This window comes from Alligator mississippiensis, chromosome 12 (genome assembly GCF_030867095.1).
Source record: "Alligator mississippiensis isolate rAllMis1 chromosome 12, rAllMis1, whole genome shotgun sequence".
Lineage (NCBI taxonomy): Eukaryota > Metazoa > Chordata > Crocodylia > Alligatoridae > Alligator > Alligator mississippiensis.
In genome coordinates this window covers 62860078-62879168 of record NC_081835.1, presented here as the reverse complement: position 1 = coordinate 62879168, position 19091 = coordinate 62860078, and the positions used below count along the sequence as shown (strand labels likewise).

At 46.2% G+C, this 19091-nt stretch overlaps 2 protein-coding genes and 2 non-coding genes across 5 annotated transcripts; all 4 read right to left on the bottom strand.

The window, feature by feature from the left end:
- Nucleotides 1-5259: 5259 nt before the first annotated feature.
- LOC102573850 (tigger transposable element-derived protein 4) lies at nucleotides 5260-13418 on the bottom strand. 2 transcript variants are annotated; one of them, XM_006257895.4, is made up of 5 exons: nucleotides 13330-13418; nucleotides 12720-12770; nucleotides 10947-10997; nucleotides 9924-9972; nucleotides 5260-8425 (listed from the first exon to the last, which is right to left on the bottom strand). In XM_006257895.4, exon 5 carries the CDS (start codon nucleotides 8005-8007, stop codon nucleotides 6877-6879), a length of 1131 nt encoding a protein of 376 aa, XP_006257957.1. In that variant the 5' UTR covers nucleotides 8008-8425; nucleotides 9924-9972; nucleotides 10947-10997; nucleotides 12720-12770; nucleotides 13330-13418; the 3' UTR covers nucleotides 5260-6876. The 2 variants fall into 2 exon arrangements, with proteins under 2 accessions (XP_006257957.1, XP_014459308.1); XM_014603822.3 differs by lacking the exon at nucleotides 9924-9972.
- LOC132244581 (small nucleolar RNA SNORA17) lies at nucleotides 10772-10904 on the bottom strand. The gene has a single exon (XR_009456151.1). It is a non-coding gene; the product is annotated as a small nucleolar RNA SNORA17 (small nucleolar RNA).
- Nucleotides 11710-11843, bottom strand: LOC132244580 (small nucleolar RNA SNORA17). Its single transcript, XR_009456150.1, has one exon. It is a non-coding gene; the product is annotated as a small nucleolar RNA SNORA17 (small nucleolar RNA).
- Nucleotides 13419-15606: 2188 nt separating the features above from the next.
- Nucleotides 15607-19055, bottom strand: MRPS2 (mitochondrial ribosomal protein S2). Its single transcript, XM_006257896.4, has 4 exons — nucleotides 18972-19055; nucleotides 18175-18297; nucleotides 17472-17601; nucleotides 15607-16672 (listed from the first exon to the last, which is right to left on the bottom strand). The coding sequence occupies exons 1-4, from the start codon at nucleotides 18997-18999 to the stop codon at nucleotides 16129-16131; spliced, it is 825 nt and encodes a 274-aa protein (XP_006257958.2). The 5' UTR covers nucleotides 19000-19055; the 3' UTR covers nucleotides 15607-16128.
- Between the last annotated feature and the right edge of the window lie 36 nt (nucleotides 19056-19091).

Here is a 19091-nt window from a genome sequence, read left to right as displayed (position 1 = left end):
TTCCTGGCTAGAGAGATGTGTCGCATTAAAGGAAATTGAAAAAGCAGATTCTTACTCCTATGGTTTAGCATGTGCAGCTCTACACTGTGGTAGCGGCGGGGCGGCAGGAGGGAACAAGGCTAAAGATGCATTGTGTTGAGTGCAAGAATTTCTCAGACTTGTTAAATACTGTGCAGTTATGTCAGGTACGAAAGAGAAGAGCCTAGAAATGCACAGGGAAGGCCACACAATCCAGCCTTGCCTTACATTAGCATTGTAGACTGATGCTAGGTTCAAGTATTTTTAAACAATAGTCTAGGCATGAGCAACATTTCCCAGCTTCGGCAAGTGGAGGCAGAAACCAGTTTGAATAATGTTCTGTATGTACTTGAAGAAAAAAAAGTCACAAATGCCAGAATGGGCAAAACATGTTATTACTTGCAAGGTTGTGACTACATAAATGCAATTCATTGTAGAATAGTTTGCAAGGTTTTTCTCTTTAAACTGGCACTTAAATGAAATGCCATGACAGATTGGGGGGAGGTGGCTGAAAACTTTTAATTTCTTTATAAATTATTTCATCCAGCTGCTCTTCTGAGAATATCTGAACACGGAGGCAAAAATGGAAAACGCACAAAGATCAAAATAGCAGTAAGAGTTTATTCTTAGAGCACTAACAAAGCCGATCGGAGAAAATGTCAGAGAAGGTATTTATACCGCTGCCCATTGTGTTCACGAGCCGTAGTGCTTACAGCGCATTTCAACTAGCGCATTGTAGGGAACCAAGTTACAAACTAGGAGACTTCAAACACCGACTCTGAGGAGTTTCCTTTGCTGCTGCCATGATTGCTAGGTTACACAAACCCTGAGGCATCATCGGTGATCGAAAGAAGAGCCCCAGGATATAAGAAAATAAAGACTTTCAAATAAATGAAGTTCTTAAAAGTAAGCATCATGTGTAAGCAGCAAATGAATGTGCGCACTTAAAGACCTTACTCCTCATTAGTCAGTACAGCTTCTGAATGCCTTGCACACTATAAATAAATATGATTTTTCTCTCCTGACTGCAGCAGGGAGAAAAAGTCTTCCGCCCATTGTTCAGCGAGGAAGTCTTCTGCCCATTGTTCAGCATCTCTGGATCTCCAAAGTCAGTCGTGACTCAGGGACTACAGACAGCTTTGCAGAATTAAACTGGTTTTCCAGGAAAGTTGTTACGATGGCTAATTGAAGCACAAGCGCCCAACATATTTAGTACTTTTTAATGCCCATTCCTTGATTTCACTGACATTAATTGGAGTTCAGCAGCTTTGTACCTTCCTAGATCTGGGTCCCAGCACCCCAACACAGTGGCGTATGGGCATTACTCAGATATCAGGCAGCTAATATGCTATGAGAGTGACAAGTCACCCTAGCATAGAGGGCCAGACATGAGCACTTGTGCTGCTGTTAAGTCTGTAAGAACCTAGGATCATAACTGCAGACAACAATTTGTGACATACCCATATCACGCTGAATTTCTGTATTGGACTGTGGAACTACAGCGAACCGTTGGCTTCAGGAGATGGGTCATTCAGAAAAGAAATTAAGGGCCTGGGACAGCTTAGCAAACGGTGGGCTATTTTTCATTCTTTTCTTCATCACGAGGATTTTTTATGTCACTAATACCACCCACTCATTACTGTGTAATGTCAACATGTTCCTACCTGCCCACCCACCAAGGAGGAATGGAGCATTAACGCTGAATTTTAACATCGAGTAGGTGGGACTAGGAAGGCAGAATCCTTGTTTCGTCTCCCAAATCAAAACCGGAGGGTGAGCTGCCTGGCTCGGGACTGATGGGAAGCCACTGCCCACCTAGAGGGGCAGGCACCAAATTAAGAGTGCATGAAGCCACGATACGCCACACGGTTAAAGAATCCACATCAGTGTAATGCCTATGCTGAGGGCCTGCAAGAGGAGGGGTGTAAGGAGGGTGAGAGAAGTACTAAGGACTTACCTGTAGTACGGTGCTGCCACTGCCAACAGAGCCCCAACATGGGCACCTAGCTGATGGCAGCAGGAGAGGGTTTTCTGCCACATTCATGATGTCCCCACCTGCCTTCACTATCCTCCCACCATCTATACTGGGAGGGTGGAGAAAGCAGGCAGTTGGGTGGGCTAGGTTTGAGGTGTACGCCTCCTTAGCAGACAGCAATGCCAGGAAAGTTTTTTTAGCTTAGAGCAGTGGGGGCCAACCTTCTTGGCAGATGTGCTGTACATTAGCCCCTTTCTCTGCCCGATCTGCTGCTCTGCTTTCTGCTCGATCTGCCACTATGCCACCTGCCCCCACTCCTATCTGACCTAGACCTGGGCTGAGCAGCCCTCTTCCATTCTTTAACCTGACACCTTCCCTTTGCCACTCAGCAAGCAGAGGATTACCCTAGGAAAACAATCTTGAATTTTGGCTCTGGGTATTGAAACTGGTCGCCTTCGCAGCCAGAAAGAGCATTACCCAGCATGCCACAGACCTAAGCCCTGGGCCTTCTGAAGTCTATTTTGAATGCAGGGATTTAGGTTTTTTTTGTTTTTTTAAGCTCAAAATGGAAACCAGGCCTTGCCAAGGGTAAACTTTTAGTTTTTCAAGCGCACTCCAACAGATTGGATCTGGCTCCTACTTATGAGCTGCGGTTTTATTCCTTTGCTATTATGCAAATTGCTTCCTCTCCGTTGGGCTCCTACTTTCACTAATATTATAGAGTGGCAGTGGTTTCCAGGCGTATTGAATAAGGTTCGATACAAAGCCCCCATCTTACTACCAGAGCCAAGAGCTGCAGCTAGAGCCAAGGGCAGTTAATGAACCAATAGGATGCAGAGACTTAATTAGAGGAATATGCATGTTTGAAGAGATTATTGCCATATAGAAAGCATCGCTTCTGAGGCAACCCTAAGCTAAATTGGTTCTTCACACAGGCCTTTATGGTAATATTACATTGCATAATGTGCCACAACTGGCATTTTTAAACAAATTTTCTTAGTGCAGTTTCCAGTTTACTTAACTTAGTATCTCACTACGCCCTTCAGTAAGATTTTCTCGATGACATGTCTGTGCTTTTTAATTCCCCAAATTTGTGCCGTATAACTACATTTAGCAATACTGTCATAGTTCAGGGCACATCCAACTATGCACCAGTTCGGTTTCTAACCAACTCAGATGTTCTTAGGATATGTAGTTTAATTTTAAATAGGTAATAATATAATTTTAAATAGGTAATAATATAAACTTGAAAACCGTCCCATGACAAATAAAAATAGCTCGACCTTATGTTGCGTTTTCCCTTAAAAAAAATAAACCATCAAAGGCCTGATACTGTATTAAACCTGTCAAAGTCCTAACCTGATCCCTCCAATGGAAGCAGCCTGGTGATGCACTCCCCTGCAGGGAATTGCACACAAAAATACCTTGAAAAATGGTTGAATTTAAGGTGAAGTTTCTGTGCTAGTCCATTTTCCAAACTGCCATCTAAGTGAATGTTTACAACACAAGGCTTGCATCTTCAATTCATTTCCTCGTACCCAGGTCCCAGAACAGTGATCTTTCATTACGTACGAGGATTAATCTCCTCTCTGAATCTCCGAGTATTCATTGGTTTAAATCAGACCATTACTTTAATTGTGCAGTTTGTCCAAAAAAGCCATTAGCTTAAATTCTTCTCTGCATCTCATAAGAACTGTAATTATTCTGATCACTTTTTTGCACATGTATTTGCCTTTCCGAGACAGATGGAGGTCACAAAAGCTCAGTTCCTAAAAATTCAATATTTACATTTTTGTTATTTGTGACTTGAATACGCCATAAGCGCTGGTAAAGACTTAATTCCAGAGGTCTCTACTGCACAGAGTAAACTGCTTTAAATGGTGGTAAGCCAATATTTACAAAGATTTTGGAGTCCCCTCTACCCCCTTTCAAAAACATGGAGTGCTGACCATCTGCCTGAGAGCTGCTGTGTTTTAACACCTCAATTCCACCCAATCTTTGGCTATTTCTCTCTCGTTTTGTCTGTGCCGATTTGTGAGCAATTCAATGGAACTCAGCACATTTCCTGAGGATTTCAGTAAAAAAAGAAAGCTCTACCTGATAAGGTGAAGTTTCCCAAAAGCCTCATTAGGTGCTCACTACCCCTTGTGGAAACCTTGATCTGATTAAAGGCTTGTGAGAAATCAAACATGTATTTCAGGGTTAAAAGCCAGTAATTTTAAATTAAACAGTCACATCTTAATGCATGAGTCTTCGCACAGCAACAACCACAACAACCTTATTAGCATTCTTTTAGGAACCCACTGCTATTAGGCAGTGCCTTTTCCCAATTAAATGGCTCATTTTGCAGCCAGCAGCTACCCGCTTGGTTAATGGCACCTTTGGCCCCAGTAATGCCCATTTAATGAGGACATTTTCCAGTATTTAGCACAGCAAGATTTTGTCAGGCTATTCGTCATTACAGAGCCTTCAGGAGTTTGAGAATGCTAAGTGCAGTCATAACCCATGCATCTCTCGTCACCTGGAGGAGAGCAGCGCAGTGCAGGGCCGCTCCCCCACCACAAGCAGAGCAGGTGTTTCACAACTATCCCAACACCCTACTTCCTGATCAGGGTCCCGCAGGACGAGGATGGGCTGACATGTAACCAGAGAGGGGAAGAGTCAAGCCATGATGCAATTTATTTTAACAAGTACTTCGGACAGCCTTGCTATGTAAGCCCACACAGCCGCTGGGGTGCATCTGGCAGACCCATCGCAAATTAGTCACTCCCACTGCTCTGGTGCCAAATCCTGCAGCTGAAGGTAGGCAGGAACCTGGAAGTGGCCCAGAGTGTATGCCAAAAAGCATTCATGAGAGCGAGTGCCCATGGGCAGTCCTGAGAGGGGCTCAGCACTGCTCTAGAAAGGTACAAGGATGTATTTCCAGGATGTGGCGCTCAGTGCATTGGAGCAAGTGGACAAGATGGGCTTCACAGCAGCACTCCTGGGCCTGGCGTGGAGGTGGGGAAGACAGGGTCTTTGGGTTTGAGTCTCATGCTATCACTAACCAGGTCAAAACATTTCACTTCTACGTAACCCACTTCTTTTCACCTGAAAGGGCATCACACCAAACGTAAGCCAACATCTTGGCTGGGAGAAGAGAAACAGTATTTTCTTTTACTCAGTCCACCATGCTGATTCAATAATTCCATTGTGGTAGTACCAACCTGTGGCATGCACCGTCAACTTTTGCAGGGTTTGAAATGATGTTGTACCAGACAGCTGTGTTATGAGTCGAAAAATGCCTTTTCCTTTATTTTGGCGTAATTCTTCACAATACACATTTGGAAACATACAATCAGTGTAAACAAACAAGCGTGTCTACAAGATTCCGCATAATTTCATTGTTGAGACAGTTGTGGGGAATGGAGTGCTTTACCAGCTGAATATTACAGTTGCTATATTAATGCATTAATATTAAACTGCAATTGAAAAGTCCTTAAACGCACCCACTACTTTAAAAGGTAAGTGCTGGACTGGATGTGTGAAAGCCTTAACATAAATCAAGAGTCTAAGAGAAAAATAATTTCATGCAGGAAAAAACACCCCCCCCCCTCCTCCTCTCCAAGTGTGCACATTCCAACTTATTACCACGTTGTTCAGCTGCTATAAAGGTCTGTGTGTATCCTTTCTTTAAGGATACAGACTATAAAGCAGCATAACGCTTCCTGCCTGCCTCCTTCTGGCATAAATACGACACAGCACTCATATTTATGTCTCAATGGAACAATAATTGATCATTAATAGGCAGTAAGGAAAGGAAATATCACACATGTAGTCTTGCCAACTAACCGAAGTGGCAGCTATCCACAGTAATTATTTAAATGCAGAGATAAATGTCTCTGAATCACTAATGCACAAACAATGGACCTGTTCTGTGCCAAAGTACAAACCAACGTTAATATGCAAACATCTGAAACTACTAGGTTAAGGATAGCAAAGCCTCAATAAATGTGACGACATTAATGCTGTTCTCTTCACGTGCAAATGAATTTTATTGTGCTTAGAAAGTATTACACGCTTATAAAACACAGAAATAGTCCATTTACAACATGGGAGCTCTGACCGTTTCACACATTAACTGGAAAATTCGAGTTCCAAGCAAACCTCACTGGACAACGATGTTAGACAATTTCGATTCTAAAGAAAATAATCCGTGCATTACGAAGGTATCTTTGATGGTCAGTCACCTGTTCTTTAAGGCTTAGAGAAATGAAAAAGCGGACACACTTGAAAGAAATACACGCTGAGCATTTTTCAAACAGAAGAGGGAGATGGTCTCAGAGCTCAGAGTCAAGAAGCAGGCTGTAGACACAAGGTACAGAGAAAACAGTACCCAGAAAGTCTTTGAATTCCACGAGGAGACTTTACAAGTTGAATTTTAAATTTCCCCTGAGATAATCAGAATTGCACTGCTGTGTTTCTGTGCAAGCTGAAATTACCAATCTAGCTTCAGTGTCCAGTCTAAAATTAGGGCCAGTAATTCAAAATGGTCATCAAAACTTACACTTTAAGCACATTACATACCAATAGTAACTTATAAAAGGAAGCTTTCTATTACAGTCGACGCCTGTTCGTAGCAATGTGCCAGTGCCTTGGGGCTATATTGTTCCTAAAGCAGCTGTCACTGGACATGCCCAACCAAGAGCAGCCCCTGTTTTCTGATATGTAAGACAGGTAGCTAAGGGCAGCATGGATTAAGTTTACACCATAAAAATTTTCAAGTATTATTTTTTGGTTCAAACAACCACCAAACCACCACTATTGACAACCAACACAAGCTAAATTAAAGTCATGCTCCACAAAGCGCATTGTAATTCCAGGCTGCTGAAATCAGAAAAGGATCAACTCAAGGTATCTGGGGGAAGAACTCTGTTAATTTGCACTGCTTCTGCTGCCATTTTGTTTTGGAGATGGGATTTGATGTCCTGAAGGGACCTATAAACCTCGTCTCCCAGCCTTTCTTGCCGTGAGAAGTGCCAAACCATGCTCAAAGCCTTCAACACATCTGCATTTGTGGGAGGTAGAATTTCATCAAGATCACGCTCACCCACTTGTTCTGTCCCCTGATCATCAGTCTTTTCAACCCACGGATGTTTCTCTGGTCTAGTGGCAGCGGTGCCAACGAACTCCCCAACGCTTGGCTCTCCAAACCCGGGCAAGCCCTCATCCCTAGCTGCAGCATCTGCCACACTCTCTTCTGTCATTTTACTCGTGAGTGGAATATCGTTCGGGGGGGCAACGCCTTCTTCTGCATCCCTGCCTTCCTCCTCCTCCCCTGGCACCGCATGAAACTTTATTACCTTGCCCCTTTTGAAGCAGCTGGAAATTAGTTTTGGTTTTACATCCTGCCATTCTTCAGGAGAGAGACCAAGACAATCTCTGTCTTGGGAAATAGTACCACCTTCCAGCTTCTCTGTTTTTATTCTGAGTCCACTGCCAGGGAGCTCCTTCAAATAATACCCAGTCTTGTCCGCACTGTAGATGTCAGCTAGAGAAATCTTCTCAGGGACCTGAGGAAGTCTCTCAGCCTGCCACTGCACAGCTGACAGCTTGTCCCTCAACTGCTGCTCTCCATGCTCCTTTCTGTATGTGACATTGAATCGTTTCTTCCACCTGCTGAACCAACCATCACTCGCCTTAAAATCACCGAGTCCAGCTGCAGCAGCAAGCTGGAGGGCCTTGTCCTTGATGATAGGTCCTGTAAGCAAAGCTCCTTCTGCCCTCTTTGCCTTAAGCCAGTGAAAGAGCGCCCTGTCGACATCAGGGGCTTTCCCCTCCCGCTTGCGTTTGCGACTGCTCTTTGCCTGGCCATCCTCATAATCAGACAAAAGCTTATCCTTCTGCTTCCATATTCTACAAACAACTGATCTGTGCAAGTCCCACTTGACGGCAACTTGGTTTTGATTGGCTCCAGGAACTTGACAGGCCTGAATAATCTCAACTTTCTCTTTAAGGGAGAGACTTCTTGGCATGGTGTCCGCAGGCTGCTAAGCACAGCGAGGTCAAGCATCTCCTGATCCACAAGTGTTGCTCTTAAGCAGCAGCTGTGTTGCTGTTACCAGACAGAAGATGCATGGCAGGAAAAACATTGCCAGGGGAAAGGTGGCTGGTAGGTGGCTGTTGCTCTTACCCAGTGTTGCTGCCAACAGGCATCGACTGTATAGCTGTTATTTTCTTTTTTATTGACCTGTCCATGTCCTTTAAACGACCAGACCTCAGATGCTACTTCAACTCTAGTTTTTGTATTCCAACTCACTGGCACCAGCCATTTCGCTAACACATTGTGCCTGGAGTATTTTATTCTTGGTACTAAAAGATGTCATAATACTTACCTTCAATAGCTTTGCATTACATTTCAAAAGAAATCAATACTGTCTTCCTCGAGTGAACCTGTGAAAAGAAGGCATGGAATATCAATTTTTCGCAAAGCCAGGCTGGTTTTGAGAACTACTTCTGACCACTGAGAATTACACAGTCAAACATATGAAATTCAGTGAACTGTTAATTTTGCTGGTATGCCTGCAATCAGCAACATTCCTGGGTTCTACGTTTTTCTTGGTCCTCCCCTCCCCGACAAAGACCATAATCGAATGTATAATACAAGTCACGTGTACACCACCAGAACAGTCACAAATACTTCTAACTGAATGAATAAATGCCCAGAATTTTGTAAACTGTAAAAAGTACCCAGCCAAGCAAGCAGTATGAAGGAATCGAGTATTATGGCTGCAAAGGTAAATCAATACTTTTGGTCTTTCATTAGCAAGTACTTCTAGCCCCATGAATTAAGCATTGTAGCTAGGCACAGTAGAAGGTATGTGTGATTGTGCTAATTAAAGGGTGAAGGTACCGAGGGCTGAGCACTTTTGGGGAAAAACAAAACTGCTTACTGGGATGGGGATTTTTAGTACAATACCCATTTACAGCAACTGTGCTTCTAAATAACTCAGGCGCTCTGGAAATTGCCTAATTTTAGGTTCCCGTTTCTGAAACTCCTGGCTCATTCGTTGCATTTCCATCCTGTTTTTGTTGCATTTTGTTTGTTTTTCAGGACCTTTACAAGTGTTAAACCTCACTACACTCAAGAGAGGAACTGAAACCTTATCAGCATTTGACAGACAACAGGATGCCAAACAGCTATTCCCCAAAGCCACAGGGGGCAGCAGCAGAGGCCTCAGGAGAACCCAAGAATAGAACGGTCTCCTCCACTTGTCCTTGTACACAAGGATAAGGCCTTCTCCTGACATGGATAAAACTAGCTTGCGATTAGCTGCCTTTCAAAGGACATTTGCTCCACAGTCTACCATCTCTCTGGAGAAAGCAGGTATACTTGGAAACAATGTCAAACTACCACTCATCTCATAGGTTTCGGAACAGAGAACACACACAGGCTCTCCATCTCTGCCCCCTAATGACAAACCATGACATCCATGGCTGTAACTCTCTCAAGCCCAGGACACCAGAGAAACACCAATTAAAACATCTAGTCCCCACCAAAATTGTAGCATTGCAATTTAAATGTATAATCACCCCCTCTCCATTTCTGATTGAGTAAAGCATGCCATACAAAAATCCAAAAGCTGTAATAACTGCAGCTTTCAGGTGCTTTATCTTAAAGAAAGGTTCAAGATGGCTCTCATGTCTTTGCCCCCATTTTCTCTCCCATCTAAAAAGGTTTTGCAGCCTATGTTTGTATAGCCAGTTCTAAAAGTCTATCTAATCTTCATCTAGACAAAGGCTTAGAAGGTGCTCAAGTTGAACACATCTTAAGAAGCAAATTGCCTTGTCTACGCTGCACTGGATTGCTGACATGTTAGCAAGCGGACTGCAACTCCTGCTGATGGTTTCTAGAATCATGATTTAGAATTTACCCCGTTTCCAAGCTCACCTGACTTCTAGGATGAAGACTTTTCGGCCCGTATTGTATTCACATTTTTCTAAACCAACAAACAAAAAAGACACAGTGCTTAACAATTATAACCATTCTAAAAACTTGTCACTGGAAGGAATTAAAAGCAAGACAGATGGAAACAAACTGCAGTTTAGACCTAGAATTTTGCACATTCCAGGAAAGCCGTCTTTGGGTCGAGGCCCACATTTGCAAGCAGAAGGGCATACGTGTGTGTGTGGTGGGGGGAACATTTATTTCCATTACAGGATAAGCATAAGGACAGCTATAGCTGACTGCCAGGTATATCGCAGTACGCACAATCAATGCACAACGCAAAGCTTAACTTTCATACTTTTCCTTATACGAACAATGTAATCCCAACCCCTCCCCCAGCATGCACATAATGTTCAAAGCAATGACATTAAAGAAGGACCTTCTCTTCCCCTTTATGCTACCATAGAAATCATTAGCCTCAGGGAAGACCAGATGAACTATACAGTACCCATCACTTCTAGCCTGCAAAATCAAATTCAGTCCCATTTGTAACCACTGAAGATAGCTATGATCTGACAGCTATCCATCTAACACAAAATGATTTGGGGAATGTTAATGCAACATTTCAGTGCACAAGCATCCAGGTAACAAAAAGTATCACTATAACCTGCACCAAATGGAATAGGTACTAAGTGAATAACCATCCCCACAGAGGAAGTCTTCATTGGCAGGGTGAGATGGAAAAAATCGTCCTGTTTTTCCACAGGTGAAGCCTGCTCTGGCCAGAGGGGGAATCCACAGGTGTGAATCCAGCACTTTCCATCATTTAGTATTAAGAGAAAAAAGAGTTGCATGTCAGGCTGTTAATCATTCTGAGTGCTCACAGATTTCAGAACACTGAGCGTAGACGCAACCTCTTTCTTTCGCCACCTAATGACACAGATGTGGCACGACAGCCACACCTGCAACACCTGTAGGGGCATGGAGCTACCAGGGGGCAGGAAGCCTGCAGGAAACTTGGCTCACCTGAGTTTTTGGAGGAAACCTCCCAAGTTTGTAGTGTTCACATTCCTTTCCCTGCAAAACAACAACAAAAGCAGAAAATGAGAAGAGCATGTATAATGCCTATTTAGGTGCAGTACAGAGGCTGGCTATTTGGGCATCAGCCCACTGCTGACAGCGATTTGGGAGATTAAGTAAAATGACAGCTGTTTCACGTCCTTGTTTTTTCTTAAGTTTGAGTTTTCACTGTGGCAGGAAAAAGCAACACTCTCCTTGACATCTCAGCTTCTCCTCTACCAGCTAGCCCCAGGTTAAACTGGAATATATTTTATGACAGGTCCCCACTCCCTGCCCCTGAATAGCATAACTAGTAGCGACGTCATTTGGTAGTCTGCCTCTTCGGCACTGGCAGCAAGGAAGCAATTGAAAAGCAAATCCCATCCTGAAAAGAGGAAGGAACCATCTTATGGGTAGAGCTGTGGCCTGGGAGACTAGATCCCCAAGATCCAGTTCCTGCCCATACCATCAGCTTGTTATAGGACTCTGGAGTAAAAGCCGCTTGCTCTCTTTACACCTTGGTTTCCCACATAAACAGTACAGATTTAGTGGAACAGCTCCTACCGCTCCAAAGGATAGACACTGGTCCACAGAGTTTCATCAGTGCTTTCCTACAACAGCCCCAGACATCCTCCGAGATCAAGGCAGATCAGGAATAGGAAATGGGAGGTTTCCAAAACATATTTATGCAATTTTTCCAAAGGCTTCCTAAGAAAGCAGCTTTATAAATGATGTCAGGCTATTAATCATTCTGAGTGCTCACGGGTTTCTGAACACCGAGCGTAGACATAGCCTGTTTCTCTCTGCCACCTGATGACACAAAGATGGCACAGCAGCCACCTTCGCAACGCCTATAGGGGCAGTTACCTATTTAACATGGAAGAGTGCATACGTAAATAAAGACCGAGGGGGCTTAACTGCATCGGGGAAGAGGACACTGCACAAGTTGAGTCAAAACAAGAGCAGAACACGAAGCAATGGGCTCAAGTTGCAGCAAGGAAAGTTTAGGTTGGAGATTAGGAAGTATTTGCTCATGAGAAGGGTAGTAAAACGCTGCAACAGGTTACCCAGGGAGGTGGTGGAAGATCCTCCTTGGGGGGGTTTCAAAACCCGGCTAGACAAAGCCTTGGCTGGGATGATGTAGTTGGGGCTGGTCCTGCTTGGAGCAGGGGGTTGGACTAGATGTGACCTCCTGAGCTCCCTTCAACCCTCGTTTTCTGTGAGTCTAAAACAGCTACATTTCAGATATAAACAGCCTGAAATGCTAAAACCTCCACTGAATAACACCGTACACAACAAAACGCTCACAATTAATGCACCGCTGCGCACATCGAGCCCTTGCTCTGCCTACCTCCCACCAAGAATCCCTCGGACAGTCTCTGCTGCGTTTGCAACGTATAGACTAGAGGGTATCCTCCAGGCTGACCTCTGCCGCGGCACAAGCCAAGGAGCCTTACCCACCAATTTCAACATCAAACCAATGCACGCTCGGATAATCTGAACACAACCAATTCTGAAGTGAGCGTTTGTGTCCCAACTGCTACGCCAAAGTGCTCTAAATATTTACACCGAGAGGCTGTCTCACGAGCTTCTAGTGCAAGAGCCATAATATTAGGGAAGTGCATATTTTTAAGCAACCCCTAGCAACAAACAGCTCCTTACGAGGTGTCGCACGATGCGCTGCGCAAACAGCACGTCTCCCACAGACGGTTTTGTTATCGGGCCTGAATTCACACTCACCCGGCTTCTCGTTTTCAGGGCGAGGCCGTCTTCCGCTCCATTCTTTGTAGCCTGCTCAAAAATAATAATAATAATAATAATAAAAAAAAAAACCAACTCCAGAAAGGAGAAAGGTGACAATGAGTCCAAGGGAGATGTCTAATTAAACTAGGGGTAAAGCTGCTTTCCTAGTCGCCTCAGCTCAGAAAGCGAGCGGGCTGCTAGCCTTTCTACCTTTTTTTTTTTGGCAAATTGTGTATATATATATATATACACACACACACACACACACACAATTGGTGAAAATAGGGTCTCGAGCGTCGATCCCCCGTGGATAACATCACTCCCACGGGAACGTCTGACATTTCGACTTCAGACTGGGTTTTTGGGAACCGATTGTGTCGCAAGTCTGAGGACTGCCTGCACACACACATATGGACACGTGCATGCACACAGGGACACACATACACAACCGTGCACACACACTGCACATGCCCCCACCGCACATGCATGCGCGCGCACACACGTGCACACCCCCTGCACGTCCATGTGCACACCCCCTGCACACACACATCATCCCAAGGACTCCCCTATTTGACCCCGGACCCCCCCCAACAACATGGCGACCTACCGCCCGCGCCGCAGGGAAAGGCCGAACAACTGCCCGCCGCCCGCTTATATAGGCGGCCCGACAGGAGCCCGCGAGGGACAAAAGGGCTCTGCACCCCAGCCGCCTTCCCCTTCGCGAAGCAGAGCGTCGTGGCGGCGCGCGCGCGCCCCCTGCAGGCGGGGAGGGCGAAGTGCAGCAGTGTCGCTCGCAGGGAGGGGGTCCCAGGAGAGCAGGGCTGGGTTGGGGTGGGGGTCCCCAGGCAATGCTTCACCCAACCAAGTGTCTTCTGACCTGCTCTTGAAAACTGCCAAGGGTGGACATGGTGCGGTGTATCCTCCTAGCAGAGCTCATCTCCCATCTAAGCTTCCCTTGCTGCAGCTTGAGGCCCTTGCTCCCAACCATCCTCTCCGGGGTCAGCACAATGTCCAGCTTGAGATCCTCTCAAGGGTGGCATGCCATGCTAGCGCCGTTCGGCGTGCCAGCCGAGGTCACAAGACGAACCCCGACATTTCAAGCAGGCACCCTCCGGGCTAAAAACCTCCTGCGCGGATGTGCTCCGAGTTCTTTGCAACACGAAAAAAAAATTGCCCCCTTCTTGTTTTTGTAGTCAAAACACGAGCGAGGCCTAAGAGCTGGCGAGGGGTGCCTGAAGTGGGTGGGGATAGTGCAGGGAGGAAGTTGGAAGAGCGGAGACGGGGGACACCGGCGTGGAGGAAGGTGGAAGAGTGGGGAGAGGAGATGGGGAAGGTGTGGGCCACCGTGGAGACCCCTCTGCATTTCAGCGGCACGAGTGTGCCTCAAAAAGCATGTTTAAAAACGTCCTTTTTAAGAGCACAAACCTGCAGATGCTCCCTCTGCCGGAAGAAGGGTGTTTGTACCCAAAAGCTTGCAAGGAAGAATTTTGCTAACAGTCGTAGTTGGTCTAATAAAAGATATCAGATTTACCCAAAGCAGCACCTTTTTCACTTAAAAATAACACTTGTGCAGTTCTGTCTCTTCTCCATGCTGGTGACTCCATGTTTGCTTCTAGAGTGCAAGCTGGATGTTTTCCTTAAAGAATAAATGGATGGGTGGGTTTCTCACCTCCTCCAGGGGCTGGAGCTGGGGGAAAAAAAAAAATCACACTCTCTCAAGAAGAACCTGAGAAGGGAGGACAGAGAAAAGGGACGAAGAGCAGAGCAAAAGAAGTCTTGAGGTTGGCATCATGGTGGAAAAGGGGGAAAAGATGACATTCCTCCTATGAAGGAGAGAGGGATTTCATACGTGGAAGTTATCAGCATGCACTTGCAAAACAGCTCTGCGGAAGGAGACTAGGAAGAAAGTCTGGTATGAAGCATGCAGAGTTTCCAGGCCCAAGAAGCAAACCGACAGGCTTATACCAGCAGCACTAGTTAACAAGGAGAGCAAACTCCTGTAAAGGGAGAGCAAACCCTGCCTTGAAAAGCACTAGGGCCCAGGGATCCTCTGTTTAAGTTGTGCTTTGACACTTCAGAGTCTCATCACTTGAATTAAAGGACCGACATTCTGTGTAGTCAGTTTGGGAATGAGCCTCTTTGTAACAAAGGCTCTGTTTTGAAGTGTGGACTAATGAGAACCATCCCTTGGGAAATCTGGATTAAGCTGAAGTGCTAAAACAGGCACAGCAGTACCATTGTCATTCTTTTGTGCCTGCTTTTTCCCCTAGATACAGCAATGGAGTTATTCTAAAATAATAAGAGACACTAATAAAGGGAAGCTCTGAACCATAAAAAAAAAAAATTCACTTTAGCCAAAATAATGGCTTTAGTTCCAGTTGTTAAACACCACTCCTGCAATTAGTGCATCAGGGACAGACAAGGGAAAAAGATCCTGTTAGTTACCTTCACATCTGACTATGTATGAATGCTACCTAATAGGTTCATTATTTCCCCTGAAAAGCCAGTTTCCTCTCTGGGGCTGGTGTAGGCCTCTCTGCAACAGGAAACAGAAATAACAAAACAGTAAGGGAGAGTATATTAAAGTAGGATTTTAAACTATAAAGCTTGACCTGCAGGTCTCTACAGGTTTGGGTTTTTTTTAAAGTCAGTTTCAGCTTCTACACAGGGAAGTGTAGAAGCTGAACTGACTTAAAAAAACACCCCAAACCTCTCAACATTTCGCATCACCAGTGATCCCATAAAAAGCAGAGCTTTTACAAGTATTGTTTTAGGAGGAGATCTCTCTGGCAAAGACCATTCCCCACCTTAAACCTGTAACCTGTCGTTCATTTATAGCTTTCTGTGGGATTTTTCATGTTTCATTTAAGAAAACAGTTGCAAGTTGTGGGGGAAAAAAATAGAATATTTTATTTTGTTCAGCAAGAGGAGGGTTGGGGCAGCATGGAAACAAGCTTCCCCAATTCAGATTACAGTATGTTTAGAAAGAAAGAATCACAACAAAACATGCTTTATACATTTCTGCTTGAATAAGGAACAGACAGAAGTGAACAAAAGTGGATACACTCTACTTACACTAATAACAACCGGTCTAGGCTTGGTTAAGTGAGCTTTATTTGCAGGGGAGCAAGGGGAGAAGACAGCCAAGTATACTCATAGGCAACTTTTCAGAGTCGGCACTGCCCCCTACACTGGATCTCTCTCTCAGCAGCAGGCCAGGGGGCTCTCTCAGGGTACATTCGATCTCTCATTGAAATTTATGCTAATAATCTCACTGTTCACAACAATTTGCCTTATACACACTGCTGGCACAGAGAATGAGCAGAGGCGGCAACAACCTGCTGCTTATCAGTGCATGGGTGAGCTCACGGATTTGCAAGTAGGCCATTAAGCACCCAAGATGGGTCTAATTGCTGCTTGCTTGGTTTTGCAGTTCATATAAAGCCTCCATCTGCTTCCTCTTGTGCTTTGCCCGGGTGATGGTCATCTTGAAGAGCTTGCAGTAGAGCTTCATAGCCAATGGGCTGTCATCGTTCCCTGGGATAGGGTACGTGATAAGGGAGGGGTTGCAGTTCGTATCCACCACCCCCACGGTTGGGATATTCATCTTGGCAGCGTCCCGAACAGCCACGTGGGGCTCAAAGACGTTGCTTAGGGTGCTGAGGAAGATGAGGAGGTCAGGCAGACGGACGCTGCCTCCATAAATGGTGTGGGTGTTGGTCAGCAGACCGCCCTGCCAGTAGCGGGTGTGGGCATACTCCCCGCAGTTCTTGGCCGTGAGCTCCACCATGTGTCCAAACTGGCGGTTGCGGCAGACAAAGAGAATGATCCCCTTGCGGTAGGCGATGTGGGCTGTGAAGTTGAGCGCCAGCTGGAGGTGGTCCATGGTCTGATCCAAGTCAATCATGTCCTGGTCAAGACGGCAGCCATAGATATATGGCTCCATAAACCTAGGAGCAAGGAGAGAATATGGGATACCAAGAATCTGGACCTTTACTGTCCTTGGACTGATATCCTCAAACATCCCAGCTCCTCTATAGCAGTGGTTCCTAACTCTTTTTATACCGTGGCCCCACGGGAGCAGGATGAGGCATGTGGAGCCAGCTGCCTCCCTCCCGGGCCTGCCCCACCATGCACCTTTAACCCTGGAAGCTCAGCTTTAACCCCAGAAGCTGCTTGCCTGGGCGGACAGATGGGGGTTTGAGCAGGGGGCTCGTGCCACGACTTGGCAGCCAAGCTGTCGCAGCCTGGTACTCGGCCACGGCCCAGTGCTTGGGAACCTTTGCTTTATAGAAACCATCCGACATCCGCCAGTCTTTGCAAGTTGCCTCGAACCCTTACACTTTCATGGCAGCAAATAGTCTGTAAGGTGCACATCTTCCCTGCCTTATGCTAACTAAATTAGAGATATGTATAGCATAAGCTTTCGTGAATTGGAGCTCACTTTATCAGCAGCTGTGAAAGGATGTGCACAGAGCAGTTTATAGCTCCGTACCTGCCTTCTGCTTGACTTCAGACTCATATGGCTACCTATGTCTCCACACAAACAACATAACCACCCTTGTACTTTTTTTAACAGCAATTAGTTTAGAATCCTTCTGCGAGCACCTGAAAGGCCAAATAGTTGTACTCATTTTTCTATAAGCCCGACCCAAAACACTGTGACGCCAATGAGGTCTTCCAAGGACTACTGAAGCTGACATTACCCAGCACTGTCCAAAATCTCCTGCGCAAAGTGATGAAACATACCTGTGACGGCACCCTTTCTTGTGTCCCAAATGCACTCTGGCCTGAAAGAGATCTTTCAGGGTGAAGAGCTCTTTCACATTGAAATAGTCTGGCTGCTTGAGGGGTTCAGTTAACAGCTTCTCATTAATAACTGGAAGAAGAGAAAATCGAGTTTCATCTTTACTCTTAGCTTGTAAAACACCAAGGTCACTCATGGCGTGAGAAAAAGAAGGTGATATTATGCTGCCGGGAACAGCAGCATATCAGTGCTTGTAAAGGACAATTAGATCCACCCCCACAGGCGTCCCCTTCCTTTTACCATTCTACAAAGTATAACTCAAGAAGTATTTGCATGGGGGTCATCATCACATCAATGGGAAAAAGCCTAAAATGTGAAATGCCTTGCCCTAAGCTGTACCACACACACAACCCAGGAGTCCTGACTCCCAATCCCAAACCTCACCCACAGAGTCTTCTCTCAGCACACTAAGAGGTAAGTTAGGAGATCATCTCACGCATTCAGAAACACATGCACAAGAATCCGAGAGCAGAAGCAGAAAAGCAGGTCTCAGAAGCGATGCCCATTCGCTTAGATGTGCTTCCCTCCTAGATCAGAGCAACTCTAGCAGGTAGCACAGAGGAATACTTCAATTCATTCTGTTCTTTTCAGGCTGTATCCGTATCCGGCTCTGGCTTTCCCCAGCAGGTGAGAAGGCAGCCTTACCACTGGGGTCCACCTGCTGGGTCTCTGCCGGGACAGGATCAGTTCCACAAAGTCGAGTGCTGAGCAGGGCGGCTCTGGGAGAAACTCTTTCCAGCAAGCCAACGCAGCTGAGCCTTGGTATGACTGCAAAGAGAGGGAAGGAGGAAATCAAATAAAAGGTTTACAGAGCCAGTACGATGATAAACGCATCGCGGTTTGCAACCCCTCTTACCGCAGGCGGGCAATGCTTTGTAAAAATGCTCCTAGCTCTTACGATACGGCTTGCTGCTCACCCTACTTCAAAGGCGAGGAAACCGGTGCAGAGAGCGGGTGATCCCACCTTGCAATGCAGGGCTAGCTTGGGTACCGCAGCTAAGCAACCCAGTATTAGGAGGATTACAAGAAGTGGGGATGCAGAGGTCATCTCATCCAGCCCCCTGCCTGAGCCCAGCCCAGACATCCTTTATTTCCGGTAGCACCGCATCTAGACAAAGCCGTGCTCCCTGTTGTTGTAGGGTACACAGGACACGCAGTGCTCATATAGTTACAGCTGACACCTGCCCCCATAGCATGAATGCAACTTCGTGCCCTGCCCTAGAAACAAGCCCTTGCAGCGCCTAACCCAAGCTGCTCTGACACCCCGCTTTGCAGGGACCTGTCTGCCTGGCACCCCTGGGCACCTCCAGGAGCCACAGCAGCTAGGCCAGGGGTTCTCCCCCCAGCGTTGGTCCCCAAGCACAGGGGCTGGGTGCATGGGGAGCCCAGGCTGCAGGCAGAGGGGACGGGGCACATCGGGGCTGCCCCCGGGGGTTGCTCACCGGCTCGCAGCAGCCGCGGACCAGCCATGCTGCAGCCCGGGGGAAGGGGCCGGGCTCCGCGGCGCTGCTTTCCGCTTCCTCCCGCGGCCGCGGAGCCCGGGCTCGGCGCAGCTCCGCCTG